Here is a 25666-nt window from a genome sequence, read left to right as displayed (position 1 = left end):
TCATAACATGCGCTTCCAACTTCCTGTATACGTCACACGCACTGCACGTACACCCGTGAGTAGGTCAAGTTAAACACGTGACCTTTCATTCATTACATCTCCCCCTCTAAGATGATTTTCTAACCTGTATATCACCCCCCTTTTCACACAAAAAATAAAAAATCCCCCACAATACACAAGTCCATACGCCTCACAAATCAAGCCGGATTGCAGGCTTGCTCACCCTGCCAGAGCGAGTAACATATGGTGTGGAAGTTGGCATTTCTGCTGCTCGGGACTCATCCGTGTTTCCACTCTCCCTTGGAGTGACATGGTCAGGATCCCTGCTGACAAAGGTGAGTGTTTTAGGTGTGGCCAACAGGTGGCGCCTGTTCCTTCTGTAATGTTCACCTTGAGCTGTCTCCACTATGTAGGATCTGGGAGTGGAGCTCTGACTGTGAACAACTGCTGGCATTGTCCATGTTTTCTGTCCATCAGGTTTGGTGAGTACTGCGTCACCCGAGTTCAGTGGGCGCAGTGTCCGCACGCCGTTCCTGCGGTTGTAGTAGAAAGCCTGCCTCGATTTGGCTGCGGCGTCAGCGGTTTTGATCAGTTCCTCTTTAGGCCAGGCCGGTTTCAGGTTATGCTGCAATGTGGGTAAGGTGGTTCTGAGTCTCCTACCCATGAGCAATTCCGCTGGACTGGCTCCAGTGGAAGAAGAGGGTGTAGCTCTGTATGTCAACAGGGCGAGGAGAGGGTCTTCCTGCCTTAATATGCTTTTGGCTATCTGAACAGCCCTCTCTGCCTGTCCATTACTCTGGGGGTAGTGTGGGCTTGAAGTCACATGGATGAAATCATAATCCTCACTGAACCTCCTCATCTCTTCTGAAACTAGCTGTGGCCCATTATCACGAACTACAATTTCAGGGATACCAAAACGTGCAAATGTAGCCTTCAGCCTAGCTACAACCTGACTGCTAGTAGTTGTTGGTAGATTTAGGATCTCCAAAAACCTGGAATAATAGTCAGACACTATCAAGTAGTTTTGCTTTTTGTACTCACACAGGTCTATGCCAACTTTCTGCCATGGTCTGGATGGGAGCTCACTTGACATTAAAGGCTCTTTTCTCTGTGTGTTCTTGTGTTCTCTGCAGAATTGACATTGCTGTATCTTTGTTGTAATGTGCTCTGTCATTTTGGGCCACCACACTGACTGGCTAGCTCTCTCTCTGCACTTAACTATCCCCTGGTGCCCGTCGTGTATTCTGTCTAAGATCACCTCCCTCATCTCTGTGGGAATGACGATACGACTGCCTCTGATGACTAAACCATCTACCTCAGATAACTCCCCTCTCACCTGATAAAAGTCTCTGACTGTCTCCGGCACTTTATCGACATCAGCTGTGTCTGATAAAGCCCAACACTGTCTGGAGCTGCAGATCCCCATCCGTGCTCTGTTTTATCTCCTGCATCCTTTGAGGTGTGGCAGGCACCTGGCACACGATGGCATCAATGTGCGCTGCAACATCATCATGAGAAGCACCATCTCCGTAGCGCTGCTCTGGGCCTCTGGAGAGTGCATCAGCCACAGCTAAAGTTTTGCCTGGTGCGTATTCAGCCACTGCATTGAAACGCATCAGCCTCATTAACAGTCTCTGGCACCTAATGGGCACATTATCCAAGTCTTTGCTGTTCATGAGAGGCACTAGTGGTTTATGATCGGTGACAAGTCTGAAATTGTCAAGCCCAAACAAGTACTTCTCGAACCTTTCACATGCCCAGACGCTGGCTAAGCACTCTTTCTCGATCTGTGCGTACCTTGTCTCTGCGTCACTCAGCCGTCGGGAGCAGTAGGCCACGGGCTTCCAGTGTTCCCCGTGCTGCTGGAGCAGAACGCCTCCCAGCCCGTAGCTGCTGGCATCTGCTGACACCACCGTAGCCTTAGTGACGTCGTAAAAGGTGAGTACCGGGGCGGTGGCGAGTGCTGCTTTAAGGTCTTGGAATGCTGTGTTCTGTGCAGGTCCCCACAGCCACTCTGTCGTTGCTTTAAGCAGTTCATAAAGCGGCTGACCTACAGTGGACAGCTCTGGGACGTATTTTGCCAAATAGTTCACCATCCCGAGGAACCTCTTGAGTTCCGTCACGTTCTGGGGCTGAGGAAAGTTCTCTATTCCGGCCACTTTGTCCGGGTCAGGTCTGATGCCTGCCTCGTTGATGATATGACCAAGGAAGCGGACTTGTTTCTGTTTGAACTTGCATTTCGCTTGGTTCAGTTTGAGACCTGCTGTTTCAATGACCCCCAGCGCCTCTGCTAGGCGCCGGTCATGGATTTCCTCAGTCTCTCCATGTATAAGGATGTCATCCATGTACACCTCTGTGCCCTCTAGCCCGGTCAGAGTTTCTGCCATCTTTCTCTGGAAAATCTCTGGAGCACTCGTTATACCAAATGGAAGGCGGCAGAAAGCATACCTCCCAAATGGGGTGATGAAAGTGGTGAGCCCCCTGCTGTCTTCATGCAAGGGGATCTGGTAAAACCCACTTGCTGCATCCAACGTTGTGAAGAACTTTGACCCTGCGAGCCTTGGCATTATTTCCTCCATATTGGACAGCACGTATTTCTCACGTTTCACCGCTCGATTCAGCCTCCTGAGGTCAGCGCAGCAGCGAACCTCTTTCTTGTTCGGTTTCAGCACCGGCACCATAGCGGCGCACCATTCTGTGGGCTGAGTCACTTTTTCAATAATGCCCTCATTTTCCATGCGCTGCAGTTCTTTCTTAACCAGTGGTACAAGTGGCAGCGGTATCCGTCTGGCTGTATGCACCGCGTATGGCTGGGCACCCTCCACCAGAGCTATTTTCACTGGGTCTGTTTTCAGCAGTCCACTTGAACCGAAAACTCCACTGACCTCATTCATCCGCTTCACTAGACCCATCTCCACTGCCTCTGGACGACTCAGCAGACAGCTGCCTCTCCCCTTGATCACATACACTGGAAAGGAGTATTGTTTCTCCTTGTAGTTGGTTGTGGCTTGAAACTGTCCTATGCAGCTGATGTTTCCACCTGGGTTTATGAAGCATGTGTCAGGAGGTCCCAGTTTTATGTTTGGCTTCAGCTTTTTAAATGTCCCTTGGTTGATAACAGTAGCGTCAGCCCCCGTGTCAATTTTAAAGGTTATTGGTACATCACGTATTGTTAAACTAACAGACCAATTTTCCTGACTGCTCTCTTTGCCAACTTCTCCCAGAAAGTACAGCTGTTTAACCTCTTCAGTGACTTCTCTCACCGCTTTAGAGTGACATACACGCTCCCAATGTCCCTTTTTATGACACTTGTTGCACTTACTGTTCGTTGCAGGACACTTCCGCTCATCGGTGTGCTGCGTCTTGCCGCACCTCCCGCATTCATCTACTTTGTTGGTTGCTGGTCTGCTGCCACCATGACGCTGTCCGCCCTTTTTGTTTTGGCGTCCGTCCCGCCGTCGGACAACATTGACGTTAGCCAGCTGGGCCTCTGGTTGGTTAGCTTGGAGGCTGAGCTGCTTTGTTATTGCCTCCGCCTGGCGCACTTGTTCAATGGCTTTCACCAGAGTAAGGTCCGCTGTGAGCTGGAACTGACGGGAGAGCACCTTGTCTTTTGTGCCCACTACCAGACGATCTCTGATATGTTCATCCCTCTTGTCCCCAAACTCACAGTGTTCAGACAGCTCATACAATGTCCGGATGTACATCTCCGCTGTCTCTCCTGGCTGCTGGCTACGTTGATAGAAGCACGCCCTCTCATGTATGATGTTACGGCGGGGAATAAAGTAGTCGTCGAACTTTTTCAGTACGATATCATAGTCCACTTTATCACCCTCCGCCGCGAAGTCAAACGAGCTGAATATCTTTTCAGCCTCGCTTCCCATTGCATAAATCAGCGAACTCACTTGAATCTCCCCGTCGTCTTTATCCAGCTTTGTCGCGAGCCTGAAGCGCGAAAACCGTTGTTTCCACTCCGGCCATTCAACGGGGCAGTCAAACTTGAATTCACTCGGCGGATTAAACTTCGGCATGACCGCTCGTGTTCCGATACACAGACTATTCTGACACCATGTAATGTCCGTAGACGCCTTGTCTTACTGACATAAGAATAATTCAAGAACGAGCCGACTTCGTAGGTTCTTAACTGTGTAGCTTTTACTAGCGTTCATCCAACATACAACCTCCATAACATGCGCTTCCAACTTCCTGTATACGTCACACGCACTGCACGTACACCCGTGAGTAGGTCAAGTTAAACACGCGACCTTTCATTCATTACAATGCATAATTATTATAATTATATTTTAATGTTCTGCTATTTTTCTGGTCCTCTCTGGAACAATACCTACCGCCTCCAAAAAAAAATTAGGATCATAAGTGCATTTTTGCAAAAATGCATATATTTTACATAATGCCAAAACATTTCGAAGTCCCAGAAAAATTTTTTTATATAGGTGAAAAAATCAAAGATGCTAAGAATCATCTGAAATGCCGAGAAAATTGGTTTTTAGCCATTTTTAGAAAAATTCATATTTTGCATATTTATGCATAATTATGCATAATTTTACTTTTCTGGGATTTTTCCCTTACTCTCTGAGACAATACCTACCACCTCCAAAAAGAATTAGGATCATAAATGCTTTAGTTTTCGGTCCCGCTATCTACACTAACTAACACACACACACACTAACACCACACACACACACATTACGAAAATATATGAGTAGATTTCATGAACCATTTCCCCAGTTGCCTCCTACGCAGACCTGGTCCGGTCGCTCCATAACCATTTCGCTGGTAAGCAGCAGGTCCTGCATCGCCGATACCGCCTGAGGATAAAGAGCCCAGCTGCCTGGTGAGTCTGTCACTAGCTACGTGCTAACCTGAGGGAGCTAGCGGAACTTTGCAGTTAAGCGTGAGGAAATGGTCAGAGACCAGCTAATTCGTGGGACGTTGTGAGACAAGACGAGTGAGAAACTGCTTTTCGAATCAAACGATTTGTCACTTGAGGACACTGTGGAGTTTGCATGTTCTCCCCGTGTCTGCGTGGGTTTCCTCCGGGTGCGCTTGTTTCCTCCCACAGTCCAAAGACATGTAGGTCAGGTGAATCGGTCATACTAAATAGTCCATGGGCCAGAGCCCAAAATTTCCTATTTCGGTACACTCAAGGTGGCAAAACTTACTTATAATTTTTGAAAGGATCCGTGTCTGTAGATGATATTTTGGTATGATAACCATTCCTGAGTGGCAGCTGTATCACAGTTATCAGCTCATGAAGTTAACCACCCCCTAAAGTAAATTGCATTTTAGACGCTGGTGCATATCCTGGTTTAGCCTCATGGTCAGGACATTTTTCAATGTTCTATAATATTGTCTTTGGTATCATTTTAAAGGGGACCTTCTTAGCTTTCATTCAAGCCCTGTTGTGGATATTTCTCACAAATATAGAGGTCACTTGAGCTCTTCAACCCGTCAATAACACACATCTTTCTGCAATGTTCGCCTAAACTATATACTTTCTTTTAGCCCTGTGGCATCTAGGAATATCAGGGACACAAAACACAAAAACTGGAATACTGACAGAACTGTAAAGATTCAGGAAATGTATAATACACCCATACTATTTCATTGTGTGAGGTGATTGTGAACCTTAAATTAGAAGGGCATTATTACTAAGAAACTAACTAGACCAAAGCCAGTTAGTCCATGGGTCAGACCAGATATCGATATCACCCAAGGTGACACAACTTCACTGGTGCCATTTTATTTGGTACACTAACAGAAGTAAAATAATACATGATAACCTTTCCAAATGAGCAGCTATTTCATTTTTCTTTCAGGAAATCTGTTTCTGTGCCTCTCACGATTGTGTATTTGCCCAGATTTTTACAAATATAGCATTGCAACACCCCTGGTACTGATTAGCCTAGCTTAAACTCTGGGACAGTTCTTAGTTGGCCAACAACCAAGGATAACCAGTACTGTGTACTTCCATTCATTGTGCTAAGCTAGGCTAACGTGCAGCCAGATAGCTTTCTACTAAACACATATAGAGGAAACTGGTATCTATCTTCTTGTCTCACTCTGGAGAAGATTGTAAGCTAATTTCCCATAATGTTAGCATGTTCTTTTAATGTATATGTTAATATGATTAGTTAAAGTGGCTACGAGGAACTTTCATCTTGTGTTGATTTTAGCGGCCTCATGTGGACAAAATACAGCTGTTGCATAGCAACTAGGTAATGTATCTATTTGTGGCTATGTAAGATAAATAATGGTAATATGACGCTGGTGAAGCAAAGTAAACTTTGTTTTAGTAGTGTTCATACACCTAAGTTACATGTATTTGTTTGTATGTGGCAGGTGAAAACTGACTGAATATGGCCACTGGTGAACAAGCAAGTTTTTACCCAATACCAAAGCGCCCACGGGTGGAGTGCATTATCCACTGTTCTGATGATACAGATAAGCTGGTTTACTACAAAGTGTCGACTCATGGAGAACTCTGCTCAGGGCAGCTCAGATGCGAAATCATGCACCAGTTTTGAAACTGGCAAAAGACATTCCTGAGGGACAGATTCCAGCAATCTACTACCACAGAAAGTGTCGCAGTATCTTCACTATGAAGCAAATTCTTGATGGCCTCCTTGCAAAAGAAAAGAAAAGTTGTCTCTCTGCTGAAGAGAAACAATCTAAGAGAGTAGCTCGACATGCTCCAAGTACATCTAGGACTTATGATGCAGAGTGCATATTTTGTCAGAAAAACAGCAAATATTCCAAGAGACAGAATACGAGAGAAGTACTGGTGCAGTGTCGAGAACTGCGAGCTGATGCAAAGATCAGGAGTGCAGCCACAAAGAAAAGGGACAGCAGAATCCTTGCCATTGTGAGTAGAGACCTTGTAGCAGCTGAAGGGCACTACCACAGGTCATGCTATAGACTTTACACCAAAGAAGAGGTTTCCAAAGGAGAGGTTGCCAGCAATGAAGATGATGACGCTGCAGCCCAGTATGAAGCTGCTGTGAATAAGGCATACAATGAGCTGTTCCTCTTCATCAGGATGGAGCTTTTTGGCAATCCTCAAGTGATGACAATGACTGATCTCTCTTCTAGACTGGTAGCTTCAATGAACTCCCAAGGCATTGCCCAAGTCAAGGAATCAACCAAGAAGCACATAAGGCGAAACCTGGAGAGTGAGTTTGCTGGAGCCTTGCAGATATTCTCTGATGAGAAAGGAAAATTCCTCCTCTATCCCGATAACTTGTCCATGAGGGAACTTGCCAAAGAAAATCAGTCTCTCAAAAGGGAGCTGCAGACCCTGAAAAGTGTCAGTGCACAAGATGTTATAGCCAAAGCAGCCATCAAATTGAGAGCAGACATTAAAAGTCAAGATGTTCCTCAAACCTGGCTGCCTGAAGTCAAACCAGAAGCAGAATGTCCTACCATTCCAGAGTCGCTCATTATCTTCCTGTACTCTCTACTCACAGGCTCAAATGATCCTGATCATGCATCCCAGAGAGTGCAGTGCCTTCTGCAGTCATTTGGCCATGACATAGTATATGCAGTGACATGTGGAAATACCAAGCCTTCCAAGCACATTGTTCTGCCATTCAGTGTCAAATCGTTGACAGGAAATGTAGAGTTGATAAACATCCTCAACCTACTTAGTCACAGTGTGTCCTATTCACAGATGGAAGAGATCAAGACTGCCCTGTGTCTCCAGAAACTCTCATCATCAGGGAGTGGCATTGCCCTTCCAGCTAACATCCATCCTGGCATATTCACAACTTTAACCTGGGACAATATCGACCGTCTTGAAGAAACTGTCAGTGGTGAGGGAACATCTCACAGAGTCAATGGGATTGCTGTGCAAGCAAAGACAGTCAACCCACTTCCTGTCCAACCCATGCCCACTGTTCCCAAAACAAAGAAGAGAAGCATTGATGGACCCCCACCAATGTTACCAACTTACAATGCTGGACAACGGGTAGGGCCACCACAAAGCAAAAAGTCAGATGCCGATACTGCAGCCAATACTAAGCTTGCCAGAGAGAAAAACCTTCTTTGGGTCCTAGCACGCATGTCACAACAAGAAGAACAGTCAGTCAGCAGCTGGACAGGCTTCAACATCCTGACTCGAGGAGAGATGACGGTCATCCCCGACAATATAGGCTATCTGCCTACCATCAATGCTCCAGCGACACAAATGTCTACTGTCAACGAGGTGCTTAACCAGTCACTGAGCATCATGCAGTGCTTAGGCCTGAGGAAGATTGTCTGTGTCTTTGACCAAGCCCTTTATGCGAAGGCTGTCGAGATCACATGGAAACACCATGACAAGTTCCATGATATCATCGTTAGGCTTGGGGTATTCCACACCATCTGCACACTGCTGGCAATAATAGGAAAGCGTTTCCAAGATGCTGGACTCAAAGACCTCTGCATTGAGTCTGGCATGATTGCAGAAGGCTCAATTGCTGGTGTTATGGATGGCCGTAAGTACAACAGGGCAGTGCGACTACACAAGCTCCTGTATGAGGCTCTCATGCGACTGACCTTGAATGGTTTCCTGTCCTGGTTGGAAGAAACTCACAGGAATGACATGGTTCACCTGAATGAGACACTGAAGACCATTGACAGCCTTGGGAAAGAAGTCTCACAACATGCTTTGAAGGAGGTCCTCGAGAACAGCTCTTGTACACGCATCATGGATCTATTTGAAGTCTACCGTGAGTTCCTTAGAGGTGGAAACGGCAGCCTCTCGAACTTCTGGATGTCCTATTTGGACATGGTTGAAATCTTGTTGGGGCTCATCCGAGCATCCAGAGAGGGAGACTGGATGCTACACTTGGCTAGCATTCGAGCAATGATCCCATGGTGCTTTGCTTATGACAGGATGAATTATGCACGCTACCTCCCCTACTACTACGCCCAGATGTCTGAGCTGCCCATCACACACCCAGATGTGTACACAGAATTCATGGAAGGAGGCTTCTCAGTCCAACTGGGCTCCACCAATCCTTTTGGCCGAATCCCTGTTGACTAAGCTATAGAAGAAACGGTGAACAAAGACACCCAAACAGCTGGAGGGACAAAGGGATTCAGCTTGAAGCCAGGAGCTGTGACCAAATATTATCTCACAGCTGAGTATAGAAGCATGTACCTCAGACAGCTGAGAGACCTGACAGGTCAAGGCAGGTGCAAATGGTCTCATCCAGATCTACAGAGTCCAAGGATCAAGAGAGATGAAGCAGATGTCCAGTCTCTCATGGACTTTATGGAGAATAACTGGCTCAATCCTATGTCCCCTGATGAGATTGATTTGGTTAGCCTCTCCACTGGCAACATGGCTCCACCTGATGTGACCATAGATCTCTTGAGAGCTCTTGAGAAAGGAGAAGAGGCCTACCAAGCATTCCAGCAAACAAGGTTAGATGCAGACCCACCACCTGTGAAATTCCACGACAAGATGACCAAGTAAAGTCTGAAAACATTCTCCAATGTCAGCACAAAACAAGCTCATGGAAAGAAAGCACAGGATGTGGTTCTGAAGGCAGATAGAAACCTTTTCAGTCACATGATCCTGGTGGCTGAAAGCAGGAAGGTGAATCTGAAGGATGTCCTTGCCTACCCATTGGGCCCACTACCATGGGCCCTGGCAAATGCTGATGGGTCCTTACGAAAAACAAACAAGGCTGCACTTGCCAGAGAGCTTGAAAAGAATGTATCTCCTGCAGAAGACATCCCAATCCCATCTACTTCCATCATTGATGGGATGAGCCTGGTCCAAAAAATGAATGGCAACAACAAAACCTTTGCACAGGTGGCAGAGTCAGCCTTGACCCAGGTCCTCCATGAGGGAGCACAGAGTGGGAGGATTGATGTTGTTTTTGATGTCTATCACCAGACTTCGATCAAAGATGCTGAACGACTGAACCGGGGTGGAGACATCACTCTCCAGTACAAGAATCTTGCAGGGGGACACCACGTCCAGCAGTGGAGAAAATTTCTGTGCAGTTCCTCCAACAAGACCAGTCTCATCAAGTTTCTGGTGGAAGAGTGGAAACTCCCACGATACAGAGCTATGCTGCATGGCAAGGTGTTGTACATGACCTGTGAGGAAACCTGCTACAAGTTGACAGAAGATGGGTGTGAGGAAGCAGCAGAACTGCACTCCACACATGAAGAAGCTGACACCCGTCTGCTCCTGCATGCATTGCATGCAGCAAATGCGGGCTCAAAGTCAGTTATCATCACAGCTGAGGACACTGATGTCATGGTGCTTTGTCTTGGCTTCCAGAAGGACATCACCTGTCCCATCTACCAGAAGTGTGGGACTCAGAACCGCACACGGTTTGTCGACATCACCAAACTGGTATGTTCACTTGGAGACAGCATCTGTGACAGCCTAATTGGCTTACATGCCTTCACAGGCTGCGACACTGTCAGTGCATTCGCTGGTCAAGGGAAGCTGAATGCCCTGAAGATAGTGAGAAAGCACACTTCCTGCCAAGAGACTTTTAGTCAACTGGGACAGACATGGAATGTGAGTGATGAGCTGTTCCAGAAAATTGAGCAGTTCAGTTCACCTGTCGGATGTATGTTGCTAATAGCAGCACTGCTGAGGTGAACAAACTGCGTTACCAGCTCTTCTGCATCAAAAGGGGAGAGGTTGAGTCCAGCCAGCTGCCACCATGTAGAGACACTCTCTTTATGCATGTTCAATGATCCAACTATCAGGCAGCAATGTGGAAGTGCTGTCTGCAGGCTAACCCTGTGGTGCCAAGCCCTACTGAGTATGGATGGACAGACGATGAAGGCAAGCTGGCCATTTACTGGATGCGCTCCCCACCTGCACCAGATGTGGTCTTGGAAATGCTAACATGCAAGTGTGTGCATTTATGCAAAATGCCAAGTTGCATGTGCCTGTCAAATGGACTTCCATGCACAGACATGTGCAGGTTACAGACCTGCAGTAACCAAAAACAGCCGGATGGTCCAGAACTGGACTTTGAACTTGGGGAGTCAGATGATGAGAGAAACGAGCAGTTTGATGAATGACAGTGTGATGATTCTGATGGTATTACTGTGGTAGTAGTCTATTGATGCACAGGATGTTGATTCTGGACTTGGTTACCCAGAGCTTGATAACAATAATGTAACCATATTCACATATACCATTACCCTACCCATTACCATTACATATACCCACTAATGATATGGGATTACATGTATCATTGACTAAGTATATGTAAATGTCAATGTTGTTTAAAATATTAAAATAGTTCATTACCTCACTATGGTATTCCTTTTTATCATGTATTTTGATTGTGTATTTAAACAAATGTATAGAGACCAGTTTGTGACCTGACTGGCTTTGGTCTAGTTCTCATTTAAGGCTCACAATCACCTCACACAATGAAATAGTATGGGTATATTATACATTTTCTGAATCTTTACAGTGCTGTGAGTATTCCAGTTTTTGTGTTTTGTGTCCCTGATATTCCTAGATGCCACAGGGCTAAAAGAAAGTATATAGTTTAGGCGAAAATTGCAGAAAGATGTGTGTTATTGACGGGTTGAAGAGCTCAAGTGACCTCTATATTTGTGAGAAATATCCACAACAGGGCTTGAATGAAAGCTAAGAAGGTCCCCTTTAAAATGATACCAAAGACAATATTATAGAACATTGAAAAATGTCCTGACCATGAGGCTAAACCAGGATATGCACCAGCGTCTAAAATGCAATTTACTTTAGGGGGTGGTTAACTTCATGAGCTGATAACTGTGATACAGCTGCCACTCAGGAATGGTTATCATACCAAAATATCATCTACAGACACGGATCCTTTCAAAAATTATAAGTAAGTTTTGCCACCTTGAGTGTACCGAAATATCGTCTGGCCCATGGACTAAAATTGTCCATAGGTGTGTGTGTGTGTCGGCCCTGTGTGATGGCCTGGCGGCCTGTCCAGGGTGTCTCCCGCCTGCTGCCCAATGACTGCTGGGATAGGCTCCAGCATCCCCGTGACCGAGAGCAGAATAAGCTGGTTGGATAATGGATGGATGGACGCTGTCAAAATAGTGCTCCAGGTCGAGTCAGCGCTAGAACGCGCAGCTCCAGCCAGCCCACACAGCGTGCGGCTGACCACGTCCTCCTCCGCACATAGCGTGGATTCGGACAGTGACATGTTCATGCAGCAGACACACAGGCAATTTAACAGGCAATGTTGTGGCAATTGTGGGGTAGCTCTCACAATAAATACTAGGGTGCCGAACTGCCCGGCTCGGGGACAGAGATGCAAGAACTGTAACAAATTTACCATTTTACCAACATGTGCCGCTCAGCCCTAGTAACACTGTTCAGGCCAAGTCTCCAGCGAACCCACCTGACCACAATGTGATTCGGCATGTTTCCAACTACCATGTTACATTCAAATCCTGCACTGTGCAGCTAGGGGAAGTTGGCTTACTGCTGCTACTGGACACTGGTGCTGCTGTTTCAATGCTCAACCTTAACACTTAGTTTTTTGCTCATATGCCGCTTAAACCACCCTCCACTGACCTGTGTGGTTATGGCAGCTCTACGATCACAGTATTAGGCACTCTCCAGCTCCCTGTGCATTGCGGCACCACTCACCTGCCATCCTTCACACCCCACATCTCCAAGTGGGGCGCTAACATCCTAGGCCTTGACCTATTCACCGGGTTGGGCTTCTCCCTGTATGACGACAATGGGGCGGCCATACTTCAGGTCACCACCATGTGGCAGCAGAAATGGCCTGCACTCTTTGATAGACTGGGCTGCCTAAGAACTTTTTACGCACAAGCCCTTGGTGAGGGATGATGTGAGCCCCATCATCCAGCCCCTACGTCGGAGCCCTCTGGCGTTGCGTGAGGGCGTCACAAAAGAGTTTCAGTCACTGCTGAATGACGCCATCACTGAGTTGATTGATGCCTCTCCCCAGATTTCTAACCTAGTCACTGCCAAAAAGAAATCTGGGGGGCTCAGGATATGTGTGGATATCCACGCCATCAACAATGCTATCATCCCAGATAAATATCCCTTGCCCACAGCTGAGGAGTTTACCACCCTATTCCACAGTTCCACAGTTTTCACAAAGCTCAACCTACGGCAAGGATATTTGCAGGTGCCTCTGCACTCTGACAGCAGGAATTTTACGGCGTTTGTAACGCATGCTGGCATGTTCAGGTACACGCGCATGCCTTTTGGTCTAAGCTCCGCCCCCGGCTGCTTCCAAAAGGTCTTGTCCACTGTCCTCACTGGAATACCTGGGGTGGCAGTGTATCTGGACGATATAGTCGTCCATGGCGTGGACCAACACACTCATGACGAGCGTCTCCACAGGGTGTTCAATGCCCTGCTGTGCCACAACCTGACCCTGAACAGTGGAAAAGGCACCTTTTCAGCACCGCATGTTGAGTTCATGTGATTTCGTATCTCAGCTAGGGACATTTCGATGTTTGGCACTCATGTCGAACATCGAAGCCATCCACCACATCCCGGAGCCAGCGTCAGCCTCCCGGGTGGCCTCATTCTTCGGCATGACGGCCTATTACCTCTGTTTTCTGCCTGGATATTCCTAGACTACAGCATCCCTCCACCAGTTCCTCAGGAATGACGTGCCATGGACCTGGACAGCAGCATGTTTGAAGGCAGTCTTCAGGCTAAAGAATCAACTCACCACCGTATCTGCGCTGGCTCATTTTGTCCCGTCATGCCCTACTATGGTCACCTGCGACGCTGCTGCCAGAGCAGTGGGCTCGGACTCCCACAGAGCAATGCTACTCAGTGGGTGAACGGGAGGTACTGGCTTGTGTCTGGGCGTGTGAACGATGACATCTCTACCTGTACAGATGTCAGTTCATGCTCCGGACCGACCACCAGGCACTCACCACGAGCTGCTGTCAGCCTCAGGCTCAGGTCACAAGCCCTTGCGGCTACACAGGTGGGCCGACCGCCTCAGACAGTATAACTACGTGCTGAAGTTCACTAAGGGGAGGGATAACGTGGTAGCAGACCTCCTCTCCTGCTCTATTGATGCCCCTACTCCAACTGATTCACCGGAGGACGGTGAAGCAGAGTTCATACAAACGTTGTACATGCCCCTCCAGCCAGTCATCGTGTTGGATGAGCTCAAACAGACATTGGAACAGGACCCTATACTAGCAAACATCTGCCATCACAACTGCCTGCCGAACTGGCACCTTATGCTAGAATCAAACACGAGCTCTCCTGCTTGGAAGGTATCTGTGTCTCTCAGGGCCTTTGCACTGTGGTCCTGAGTGGCCTGCGCGCACGCATGTTTTATCCATGGCGCATGAGGGTCACTTGGGCATAGTGAAGCTCAAACAGCAATGCAGACTTGGTGTGGTGGCCAGGCATCGACCATGACATTGAAGCGCTGGTCAAGGATTGCCCTGCATGCCTCCTTAGCGGCAAAACTGGACCGCCAGCTATACCGCCCTAACAACATTTAGCATGGCCAGCCCGTCTCTCGGACCATGTCCAGTTGGACACCTGCGGCAAAGTACATGGGCAAGGGGTCCCTCATCATCAGCGGTTCTTGGTGGTGGTGTACGACCTCCATTCAAAGTGGCCGGAGGTTGTTCCGGTGGAGTCACCACTAGGGCCATTATCAATGTCCTTGACAGCTTATTTGCAAGATGGGGTCTGCCCCTGTCCATTACAACAGACAATGGGCCACAGCTAACCTCCACAAAATTCTCTTCCTACCTCCACAGCAGAGGCATTAAGCACCTCCGCACTGCCTACTTTCACCCTCAGGCCAATGGAGGGGTAGAGCGTTTTAGTCAGACACTTTAGAATGGCATTAGAGTACACCCGTTCCAAGGGTGCTCGTTCCAGGCTGTCCTGAATCAAACGCTGATGCACTATAGAGCAAGACAGCATTCTACCACTAACACCTCTCCGGCATCCCTAATGCTGGGACGTGAGATAGAGCTGCCACTGGATAGGCTCAGGGCCCGGGGCATGGCAGCACACAGAACTCGGCGGGCCCAAGCAAAAAAAGCCATGTCTAGGCGCTAAAGGGAGATGAAGCAATGGTTCGACAATGCACGTTGGGCAAGGAAACCTCGCGTTCAGGTGTCAGACTGGGTTTCAAAACTGTCGGCCCCAGCAAGTAAATAAAATGAGCACATTCTGGTCTCAGCCCCTGCAAGTCACACACAAACTAGGGGCTGCCACATTCAGACTGAGTGACGGTTCACATTGGCACGCCAGTTGCATCAGGAAAGTGCCTGCACCTCCTCCAGTTTATACACCTGTTTCCTCCACATTCCACTACAGCAACCGGCTGGTCTGAGCCATTGTCAGTACAGCCCGCACCCGACCTTCCACTGGAGCCTCAGGAGCCAGAACCGGTCATGAAGGCTGAGGGTCGATCTACACGGGTACGGACTCGCCCTGCCCACCTTAAGGACTTTGAAACCTCTTTCCATACCTAGGTCTGTTCCTCTCAGGTGTGTTAGCCTCTGGTTGAGTTATAATAATTGAGCATTGTTGAACTATGGTAATTGAGCACTGTTCACATGTTTGCATTACAGATTTATATAGGAGGGGGAAAATGTTTTGTGTTTACGACAGTTGACGGCTTTACGTGCGAGTGTGCTCTTAAGTAAAAATAAGAAAAATCTAAAATAAAAGTATGTGAAATATAGAAATGAATACACAGACACATATACACTGAGAAGCCAACATATTATGACCACTCACAGCTGAACCGAATATGGTTGATCATCTCCAATCAAGGACACGTCCATGTCTGGAAAGATTAGATGGTAAGTGAAAAATCAGTTCTTGTAGTCAGCGTGTTGGATCCAGGAGAAATCGGAAGGAGTAAAGACCTGAGCAACTTTGACATGGGCCAAATTGTTACGGCCAGATGACTGGATCAGGGCATTTCTGAAACGGCAAAACTTGTGTGGCGCTCCCGGTCAACAGTGGTGAGTACCTACCGACAGTGGTCCGAGGAGGGACAAACCACAAACTAGCGACAGGGTGTTGGGCCCCCAAGGCTCATTGATGCGTGGTGTTATTCCCCTTTAGGTGTATTGACTGTTTGCCTTTGAGTATTACAGACTACTCACTCATAGAATGATAGCATAGCAAGCAAATGTTACCAGGTTTTATTGTCACAATTTCAACTGGAGTCATACACTGCCTTTTCATGGTAGATGACATTAACGCGACCGTGAACCAAACAAAAGGTCTGAAACAGCCAACCTAATCAACAATGGTTAAAAGTGTCCTGACGAAAAAAATCAAAATGAGCGAGGTGGAGCACTGTTGACAGAAATGCAAAAGTGCTGGGCCTCATTCTGCAGTTAGATATTTCACTTTCCTGACTATTTTATAATGATCATTCCTGACATTAGGCCAACCTCAGGAAATGTATCCCAAAAACAAATTGTGAAAATGAACTCATCAATTCATCACATATCTTCAGCCGGTCTCTGGAAATGAGGGCCACAATATGCAAATACATGATGGACTGTAAAAGAATGTCTCCATTCTTGGGATGCAGAAGGATCATTTGGGTTTCCAGTTGGGCTTTTGGGTCCATTCAGAAGCAGCAGACAATCAAAAAGCAGATGTGGTTCCAGGTCATTACTAGAAGAAGAAAAAAACGGATACAGGACATCATTCAGCAAAACGTATGGTCCTTAAAGACAAAGTAACTCCTCTTTTTGTATCAAATAAATCAACCCACCAACTCTAGCCCTGAAGTAGAGGAGTACTGCAAGGATTTAGAAACAAGCATCAGAGTAGACGACTACTTAAACTAAAATCCTCAAGGACACCACATCAGACACTTCTCAATATGCTCCAGCTTATATATCGAAGCAACATCTTAAAACATCTTTAACTGCTCAACACTGGTTAAATTACACCTCATGTTTAGTTAACATAAAATTTGGTCCCTCATAGGCTGTACAAATATCAGATCCGAGTAAAAATATTAAGTTTCTCATAAAATTTATTAAGAGGTTAATAACTGTTAGTTACTATGGCAAAAGACTGAGGTATCAACAGTTTTGAACAGAACTGAATCTTAGTGTAACCCAAAAATCTGTTGTAGGCTCCAGGTTGCGGTCATGCAAGCAGATTATATTCCTTGTAATACAGGAGAAATAAGTTGACAGAGAAACGTATGCTGCTTTTCAGACGTTGCTCTCAATAGAATATTAAGTTTCTCGTGGAATTTATTAAAAGGTTGATAACTGTTAGTTACTATGGCAAAAGACTGAGGTATCAACAGTTTTGAACAGAACTGAATATTAACAGGTGCTAACAAATGTAAAGAAAAAAACCTTAGTACGACTAGATACAAGCTTCATTAGCCATGCTGATCTGGAGAGACTTTCTTCTGTCCGACTGAAGAGTCCAAGTGAACGGTTTAATACGTACACTACACGTAGCAATCCATTCAAAGCATACATACATGAGTGCAATGTTTGTAGTCCGAATATATGTGTTTATGCCAAGAGTGGCATATAGTGTCACGTGACCATAATGACTTCTGTCAATACAGAAGTAGACACACCAATGTTAGCTGAATCCCGAGGTGTCACTTCAAATTCACATATTCATATCGCAACTTCTTTTGCAAGGAAGTGCACCTGTACTTCCTCTACTTGTTTAACAGAGAAATAGGCTGTGACTAGAGATGGGTACCGAAGCCCGGTATTAAACAGACACCTGTGCTAATTAAAAGACCGTAGTATTGATGAGCTCCGACGTTAAAATTTCTGCTGTTGGAGAATTTTTTTTAAAAAAAATCCTATTTATTTAGGGTACATAAACGTTATCTTACACCTTTTATCTCATCAACTCCGTTTCTAATTTGCAATAATATTACGATATTTTGTCTATGATACATTTTCGCTATTCCCAGTACAGAAGAGATCCCTCTCAAAGCCTGTCATGCGAGCCGAGGGGCAGGGCTCTCTTTACCTCTCAGACACACATACACACACAGCCTGCTCTTAGTGACAAAGGTGGGGAGAACTAAACGGTCAAAAGTCTGGTTATACGTCACTAGAGTCGATGCTGACAATGCTCGTTGCCACAAGTGCAACAGGTCTTTTGCACGTAAGGGCAGAAATGAAAGCAATCTTTCGAAACATCTAGTGAAAGTGCTTCAAATACAGGTGGGGAAATGCAGTTTTCGACAGTCTACTCTCACCTCCTCACCTAGCTCGTCCGTATATTCGATTGTCTAGCTTATAGTTCATCTCTTGTTAATCCATCCACCTCAAGTACGTGATGCATGCTAGCAGTGTAGAGCCCACACACAGTTAACTAAATTATACAAACATGGGTTAGTGATTAAAAGTTCTGTCCAGACATGAGAAAATGAAGCAATGTTAATTCTGTTCTTTATTTGTTTGGGTTTTCGCTTAAATAAAAAAAGATCTTGTTCATGAGTGAGGGTAGGCTGGAACAGCGAGATCAACAGGCGGATTGGTGCAGTATCCACAGTAATGCGGACGTTGTACCGGACCATTTTGATGATAAGGGAGCTGAGCTGGTAGGCAAAGCTGTCAATTTACCAGTCAATCTTCGTTCCAACCCTCACCTATGATCATGAGCTTTGGGTAGTGACCGAAAGGGTGAGATCAGAGGTATAAGCGGCTAAAATGAGTTTCCTCCATAGGGTGTCTGGACTCAGCCTTAAGCCTCCTACAGACTGTGCGATTTGGGCCGTCTCAGATGAAAGACGACTAAACGTGGCACTATCTTTCTTCGTGACTCCAAAACGGTGGTCCTACATCGCACTGTGAGATAGGTTCAAAGATGGACAATATTACGGTCTTGTGACCGAAGATAACCTGGGACAAAAGTCTGACAGTGTCAGAAATTTAGGATGACCGTCTCACAATGTGACTGCTGCTACGACCTACCTCTACTAACCAACCAATAGAAATGCAGCACAAAATGACTCACTGATCAATGCGACGCAGAATCTTTGCTGAAGCTAAACACAAACAGACGGTTAGCATCTGTGACCCAAATACAATGGATTCAACAAAACAAGCTAAAACGAGCTAACAAAACGAGCTGCAGCGACTACTGAAAGGACTCGATTCCTGCTTGGCGTCATGTTGCTCTACCACCAGCGTAGACTGATTACGCGTACTGATGCAGCGTGCACGCTGATGACATTTTTATGGACTTGCATCACAGCCTGCGATTCAGTAGATGTTATCATACAGTCTACATGCATCAAACTTGATGTCGTACCCAAGTTGATTGGATCCATATCACACAGTGTGGCTTGGAATAAACTTATAGGATTATTAAAGTCACAAAGTCTGTAGGAGGCTTTAGAGATAGGGTGAGGAGCTCGAACATCCGAAGGGAGCTCGGAGTAGAGCCTTTGCTCCTTCGCATCCAAAGGAGCTAGTTGAGGCGGTTCGGGCATCTGATTAGGATGCCTCCTGGGCGCCTTCCTTTGGAGGTTTTCCAGGCACTTCCAACTGGGAGGAGACCCCGGGGTAGACCCAGAACTCGCTGGAGGGACTACATGTCTAATCTGGCCTGGGAACGTTTTGGGATCCCCGAGGAGGAGCTGGAGGGTGTTTCTGGGGAGAGGGACGTCTGGAGTGCCCTACTTAGCTTGCTGCCACCGCGACCCGACCCCGGAGAAGCGGCTGATGATGAGATGAGGTGAGAACCGATAAGAGTACCGTTAAAGTTCCGGATTGATAAGCAGTATTGCTAACAGTAGTAGTACTGTTCAAATCTTAATGATACCCACCCCTAGCTTTGATAGTAAGCTCAACTTTGCTGAAGTCTTTCCTTTCCACGGAGCAGTTCTTACCACAACCCACCATATTTGTTGTTGACAGCATTACACAAAAGATTATGTGCAAAAGTACACAATCATAGCGTTTAAGAAAGTAGTCGGTCTTAACAGACAATCAAAAGGTATACACCACCTCTTTACATTGGGGAGATTTTTCAACCGTCAAGAGCTCAATTGGATAACTCATACGTTTTTGGTTTTTACATGAAACTTCATCCTTCCAATAGAGCAATCAATCAGACTGCTATCAGATTATTTAACTGCATGTAAACACAGCTATTGATTCAGGATGAGGTCTACTCACGCATTTCTCCAACTCCAGACCATCCTTGAAAAAGATCATGTAAGGGGTGGTGCCATCGGGACGGTAGTCAAGCAAGCCTATCATGCCTTCTGGGTTCATGGATTCCCCTGTGAAGAACTAAGAAAGCAAATCAAGGCCTCAGATGGTGGAGCAAGCTGTAGAAATCTGATTTAGGTCTACCTCGTCAAGGCAGGTAAGACCTACTCAAATAATGGACAAAACAGCACAACATGGCTGAAAGTATACTGCAGTGACAGAAAAAACTTGTGGCTGATGTTAGCTTAGCTATAAAAGATATGATTTTATATTTTCTCTCTATTCTGAGCATTCCATGCAAATTGCCGTGAGCATTAACAATGGCCATGTGTACTATTCACAGAGGATTGGGGAATAGTTGCAATCATGGCACTGTAAGATGGTGACAGATGTACTCTTAGCACCCCCCCCCCACCCGAGTGATGAGTGATGAAACGTTTCTCTCTCTCTCAATAAACATTGTGTCCAGATGAACTGATTCAACTTTCTGAAGTTTAGAGCCAAACTTGGGGAAGATCCTGTTTTGTTTTGGGATTTCTTTGGGGGCATTCTTTACTAGACAGCTATTACTGATGCGTGGGTCGACCCACAACCCACCCGACCCATGGGTTGGGTTGGTTCAGGTCGGGCTTACTAGAAAATATCCCGGGTTCAGGCAGGTTGGATCAAAAAGGGACAAAGCAGTGTTGCGAGTAAGTAAGTAAGTAATAAATAACTTACAGAAAAAATCTGCTAAATAGGCGAGGCTGTGCATTTCTAGTCCGCCTTCTCTTCCTCTCTCTGTCAAACACACACATGCATGTACGCAAGCAGCTTCATCACTGCTTTGCAATTGCGCTTTTGGTCAGTGCATGTGTTTTACAGCATTGAGGCTTCCGCAGGACATTTTTTCCTTAAGTGGTATCTATAGCTTTTGTTTATAGCACCAAAACTCTTTTCGGTCATAAAGCAGAGGCTACCACTGATGATATGGCGGACTTAATCAGAGAAAGGTTAAAAATAGGCTAATATTCAATAGGCTATGCAACACTGCTCACTTTGCTGTAGCCTGGGTTTACACTGGAGGTTTGCTGGTCAGGTTCAGGTGGTTAACACATCTTTTAGCGGGTCAGATTGACTCTCATAACAGGTCGGGTGAGTGCGGGTATTGAAAAAAAACCCTGACCCACGCATCATTAACAGCTACAGTGAAAGTCAGACAGGAAATGGGAGAGGGGTATGGCATGCAACAAAGGTCCCCGGCTGGAATCAAACTGGCGATGGTTGGTATGAGCTGTAACCATTCGACTATGAGGCACCCCCGAATAATTCCTGTTTTAGAAGTCTTTCAAAACACTACAGCCAGTTTACCATCTACAGTTTGATCTGAAAATGGGTTCATATTTAATCCTTGTTGCTGCAGTCATACCTTGATTAGTTGTTTCTTTGTAGTTACCTGGTAATTGGCAAAGTTTGCTATGATGTTTTTGATCTCGTCCGGGGCTCCTTTCACAAAGGGCTGCACTCTCTCTGGGTTTTTTTCTTCAAGAGTCGTCTTGATCCTGGAGAAAACACACAAACGCACCATCCATCTTTTTTTGTTCACACATCCACATGACCACAGCAATGTATACTCACTGCTTCATGTATTCCTTAATGTAGGTCTTGTATGACTGCTTCGTGAAGGCGGTCTCTTGCAGTTTATGGTTGAGCACTATGTCCACACCGCTGACTGTGGCACCCTCACAGGCTTCAGTCTGCTCCTCAGCCGAGGCATTGGACCCAAAGAGGGATTCATCAAGTTCATCTGTCCGGCTGACCATCTGGTTATACAGAGCGAGAACAGAGAAAGGAAAGAAGACAACGTGTTGAAATAGGACAAGAAGAAAATGCTGGGTACAATGTTAATAGGTCAGGAGATACAACAAACTGATGGAATGGAGGTACAAGGGGGCATTCTGATTAAGTAGAACAGCTCACTGAAGCAAAATGGTTTCACTGAGCGTGAACTTAAATTACACGTCTGGATCTTGACCATCACAAAAAATATGGTTAGCTAATAGGATCAAGTTGCCATCTTAAATAAGGCCAAATTTCTGGGTATTTCTAAGATGTGATGCCACACAATATAGAAGATACTATATACCTGCTTTGTGTACAGACCTTTCCTTCAACTTCGAAGAGAATCCCATTTGAAGATTCTTTGACTTTGTAAATGTCGCTGAACATTTCATCACCTGTGTAGAAAAACATCAGAAGCAACAGCATGGTCTTTGTAAACTGAATGAATTAATGGGTGTCCAACAATTTACCAATTAATGAGTCTTGAGAGTTGCTAATATGTTGCTGTTTTATGGGCTAAATTTGCAAAATCGGGTCTCTTCTTGATCAGCAATCGTTAGATGCTTCATCAAGCATACACAATGGCCCTCTGAACTGTTGGAATTCGGCTAAGTTTAGCAGAGACGTGGAAATAAATAATATGGACATTTTCTTTTAGTGCGACACACTGGAAATTTTAGGAATACTAAAGAATTTACAAGCAAAACTTACTTAATTTTTAGTTTTATTGAAATAAGGACATACGCTTGCTGGTATGCAAGTGTTTGCACCTGAGCCTGACAGTTAAGCAACGATCCTCACCGTTTTTCTTTGAAGTGTGTCACATTTACTGATGGCTAAAAGGCTACATAAGAACAGTCATCAGCATGGCGTTAAAAACGGTTATGGCAAAGCCACACTGGTAAGTGATTCAACAAGCGACCAGTTTGCCTCCATTCATTTCCTATGGAATGTGAATAATTGTAGCCAAAGATACTGTGGAATTGGAGGTAGCACAGAGCTGGCTGGTGGTGTGGGAAAAGGGTGAACAGTTATTAAGTTTTAACTCAAGACAAAGTGTGCAGTGTTAATGTCGCAAGAGTCATTCACATTCAACCAAATGAGGCTGTGGTACTGCCTTGTCTGTAGACTACAACCACTGTGAAAGCTGATCCTTTTATACAACTGTGTGCTAAGATAAACTATTACTTAGCTGAAAAAGTTAAATATGAAACCTTAGGTTGTGTAATTTAACTTGACGAGTTGAACAAAACTGTTAAATAAACCCACAAGCTGCCAAATACAGCATGAAGGTGATACCATGCCATTTAATCGTTCACCAGCCTGGCTTTACTGAGAAAGAGCCCATTGAACATAATTTGCAACACAACTGGATCACATCAACTGACTTTGTATTGGATGCAGTTGGTTATTGTGCAAAGGGTAATGTGGCATCTTTCAATTCGAAATAAACTTGAGTTATGGAGAAAGGAGTGGGACAAAAGTTTAAGTTCCATTAATTTTATGCCAATGAGGGTGCTGTTCATGGCACCATCTGCCATAATATTTGGACAAACAAGATCAAGTTTATTGCAATAATTGCTCTTGGATCTTAATTTTGTCTCCTACTTCCCACGAGGCCGGTTAAAGCCCACAAGCAATCAACTTGTCAAAGTGGACACAAGTCTAAGTAAACACATCATGTTCAGTTCAGACTAGGCAAAGCCATACTTGCAAGCGATACATACACAATGTGAATAATCGTGGCCAAAGACATAGTGGGATAGAAGGCAATGTGAAACTGGCCTACAATGCGTGAAATGGGGAATCACTAGTTTACGTGGGGGTTAACATTTGATCAAGATAAGGGTCAACGTTTGGTTAAGATTAGGGTCAACAGTTAAGGTTAAGGCCAGGAATATGGTCTGGGTTAAGGTTAAACGTTATAAGGTCAGAAATGGTTAAGTTGGCGTCATCCGGGTGACATGGGTACAAATAGGGAGTCCCGCATGAAATGGGGAGGGGGGAATATCCATTTATTTTACTATATATAATCCACCCATAATGGATTACTTTGTTCCTTATTTGTTGAGCACTTTCTCACTGCTATGTATTAAGAAAAGATTTCCTGCATCTGTATTATATAATATATATCAATACAGATGCATAATTAAGATTATTAAGATCTTATATATATAAAGATCTTAATATTACGCTCCTCATTTGTTGAGCACTTCCATCTACACCATTGATGGTTTCCGGAAAAGAACGCTATATATGAGAGAGAGAGAGAGAGAGAGAGAGAGAGAGAGAGAGAGAGAGAGAGAGAGAGAGAGAGAGAGAGAGAGAGAGAGAGAGAGAGAGAGAGAGAGAGAGAGAGAGAGAGAGAGAGAGAGAGAGAGAGAGAGAGAGAGAGAGAGAGAGAGAGAGAGAGAGAGAGAGAGAGAGAGAGAGAGAGAGAGAGAGAGCTGTTCCGAGTCAATCCCGTTCGTCCAAATGAGGCCGCAACACTACAAGTTACTAACAGGGCAGTGGAGAAGAAAGATAGTTGGAGTTTGGGGGTTTCCGGAAGCGTGCGATCCATCCCTGCTGTGAAAGCCGGTCATTTGAAACAATCGTTTGCTGAGATAAACAAATGTTTGAGAAGGCTGAAAGGCAACGTTTAAAATTAAAAACAGAAAACTTTACATTGTTTAAGTTGTTTGTTTGTCATATTGTTACATTGTTTAAGTTGAGCCAAACAAAACGTAAGTTGTTCGACAGTTTAACTGACGGGTAAAAAATAGTAAAACACTGACAAGCAGCCGGACAGAGGACGACGGCGATACCACGCGAATTCATGGCTTTAGGCAGCAGAGCCCTGCTACAGGACGTGGTAGCGTTCTCTAATTAGCATCAACTCGCGTCAGTACAGTTCCTACATTCATAAAAATTACAAATGGCTCATACTCCACTGACAACTATGTTCGTTATTTGACAATCTCTCTATAAAGAATGTTGTCTGCGCTCTTACATGATAAAGGATGAATTAAACACAAATGTGCACATTGAAACGCTACACCGGTATAGCAGCATGTTTTTAAACTAGCTAATGCTAATCTAGACATAATTTGACCTGGTTGTAGTTATTTCGCAAGAGAGCTACGGTTAACCATAAACTTATTTCGCTGGTTATGAGTTTCTGGTTAGCGACATTGGAGTAGTTAGTTGTTCACCTGGTTATGTGATTAGCTTAAGCGCGACAGGGCCTCTACTTCAAGAGGCACATCGATACACGAGTGAGGCCCCACCATCTCTCGTATAACTTATAAATAAAATAACGGCAGAGAAAATCCAACAGGATAAAACTGAAACAGTAGACAGAACATCTAACAATACCAGTGACAATGTCCTTGTAAATGATCATTTTGTCCGATCGGTGGTGAAAATATCAGCGACAAATCGGCTGGCTCCCCACCCTTCGGGTCCGAGAATAGAAAAGACCGTCCCGGTTCCGAGGCAGATGGTTTACGTACTGGTGACGTCAGCTCATGTGCCAGGCTCTGCCAATATCCTTTTACTGGGCGTGTCCCCCATCTAACGGTGTGATCTGTAACTGCGTGATTGCTGTTGTGGTCTGCCAATTGTACATCTATCATGCATAAAGTATTGGTTAATTTATCACTATAAT

General features: G+C 45.4%; 1 protein-coding gene across 2 annotated transcripts; it reads right to left on the bottom strand.

Annotated features, from left to right (window-relative positions):
- Nucleotides 1-16158: 16158 nt before the first annotated feature.
- LOC130120486 (translationally-controlled tumor protein homolog) lies at nt 16159-25505 on the bottom strand. 2 transcript variants are annotated; one of them, XM_056289039.1, is made up of 6 exons: nt 25375-25505; nt 22339-22412; nt 21814-21998; nt 21632-21737; nt 20161-20277; nt 16159-16657 (listed from the first exon to the last, which is right to left on the bottom strand). In XM_056289039.1, exons 1-6 carry the CDS (start codon nt 25400-25402, stop codon nt 16655-16657), a joined length of 513 nt encoding a protein of 170 aa, XP_056145014.1. In that variant the 5' UTR covers nt 25403-25505; the 3' UTR covers nt 16159-16654. The 2 variants fall into 2 exon arrangements, with proteins under 2 accessions (XP_056145014.1, XP_056145015.1); XM_056289040.1 differs by having other exon boundaries at nt 22322-22412; nt 25375-25416.
- Nucleotides 25506-25666: the final 161 nt, after the last annotated feature.

This window comes from Lampris incognitus, chromosome 11 (genome assembly GCF_029633865.1).
Source record: "Lampris incognitus isolate fLamInc1 chromosome 11, fLamInc1.hap2, whole genome shotgun sequence".
In the NCBI taxonomy this organism is placed as follows: Eukaryota; Metazoa; Chordata; class Actinopteri; order Lampriformes; family Lampridae; genus Lampris; species Lampris incognitus.
This window is presented reverse-complemented; position numbering and strand designations above follow the sequence as displayed.

Coding starts and splice junctions, on each gene's coding strand:
- LOC130120486 (XM_056289039.1), bottom strand. CDS start 25,402: ATGATCATTTACAAGGACATTGTCACTG. Junction 22,413..25,374: donor TTACAAGGACATTGTCACTG/GTATTGTTAGAT, acceptor TTTTCTACACAG/GTGATGAAATGTTCAGCGAC. Junction 21,738..21,813: donor ATTAAGGAATACATGAAGCA/GTGAGTATACAT, acceptor TGTTTTCTCCAG/GATCAAGACGACTCTTGAAG.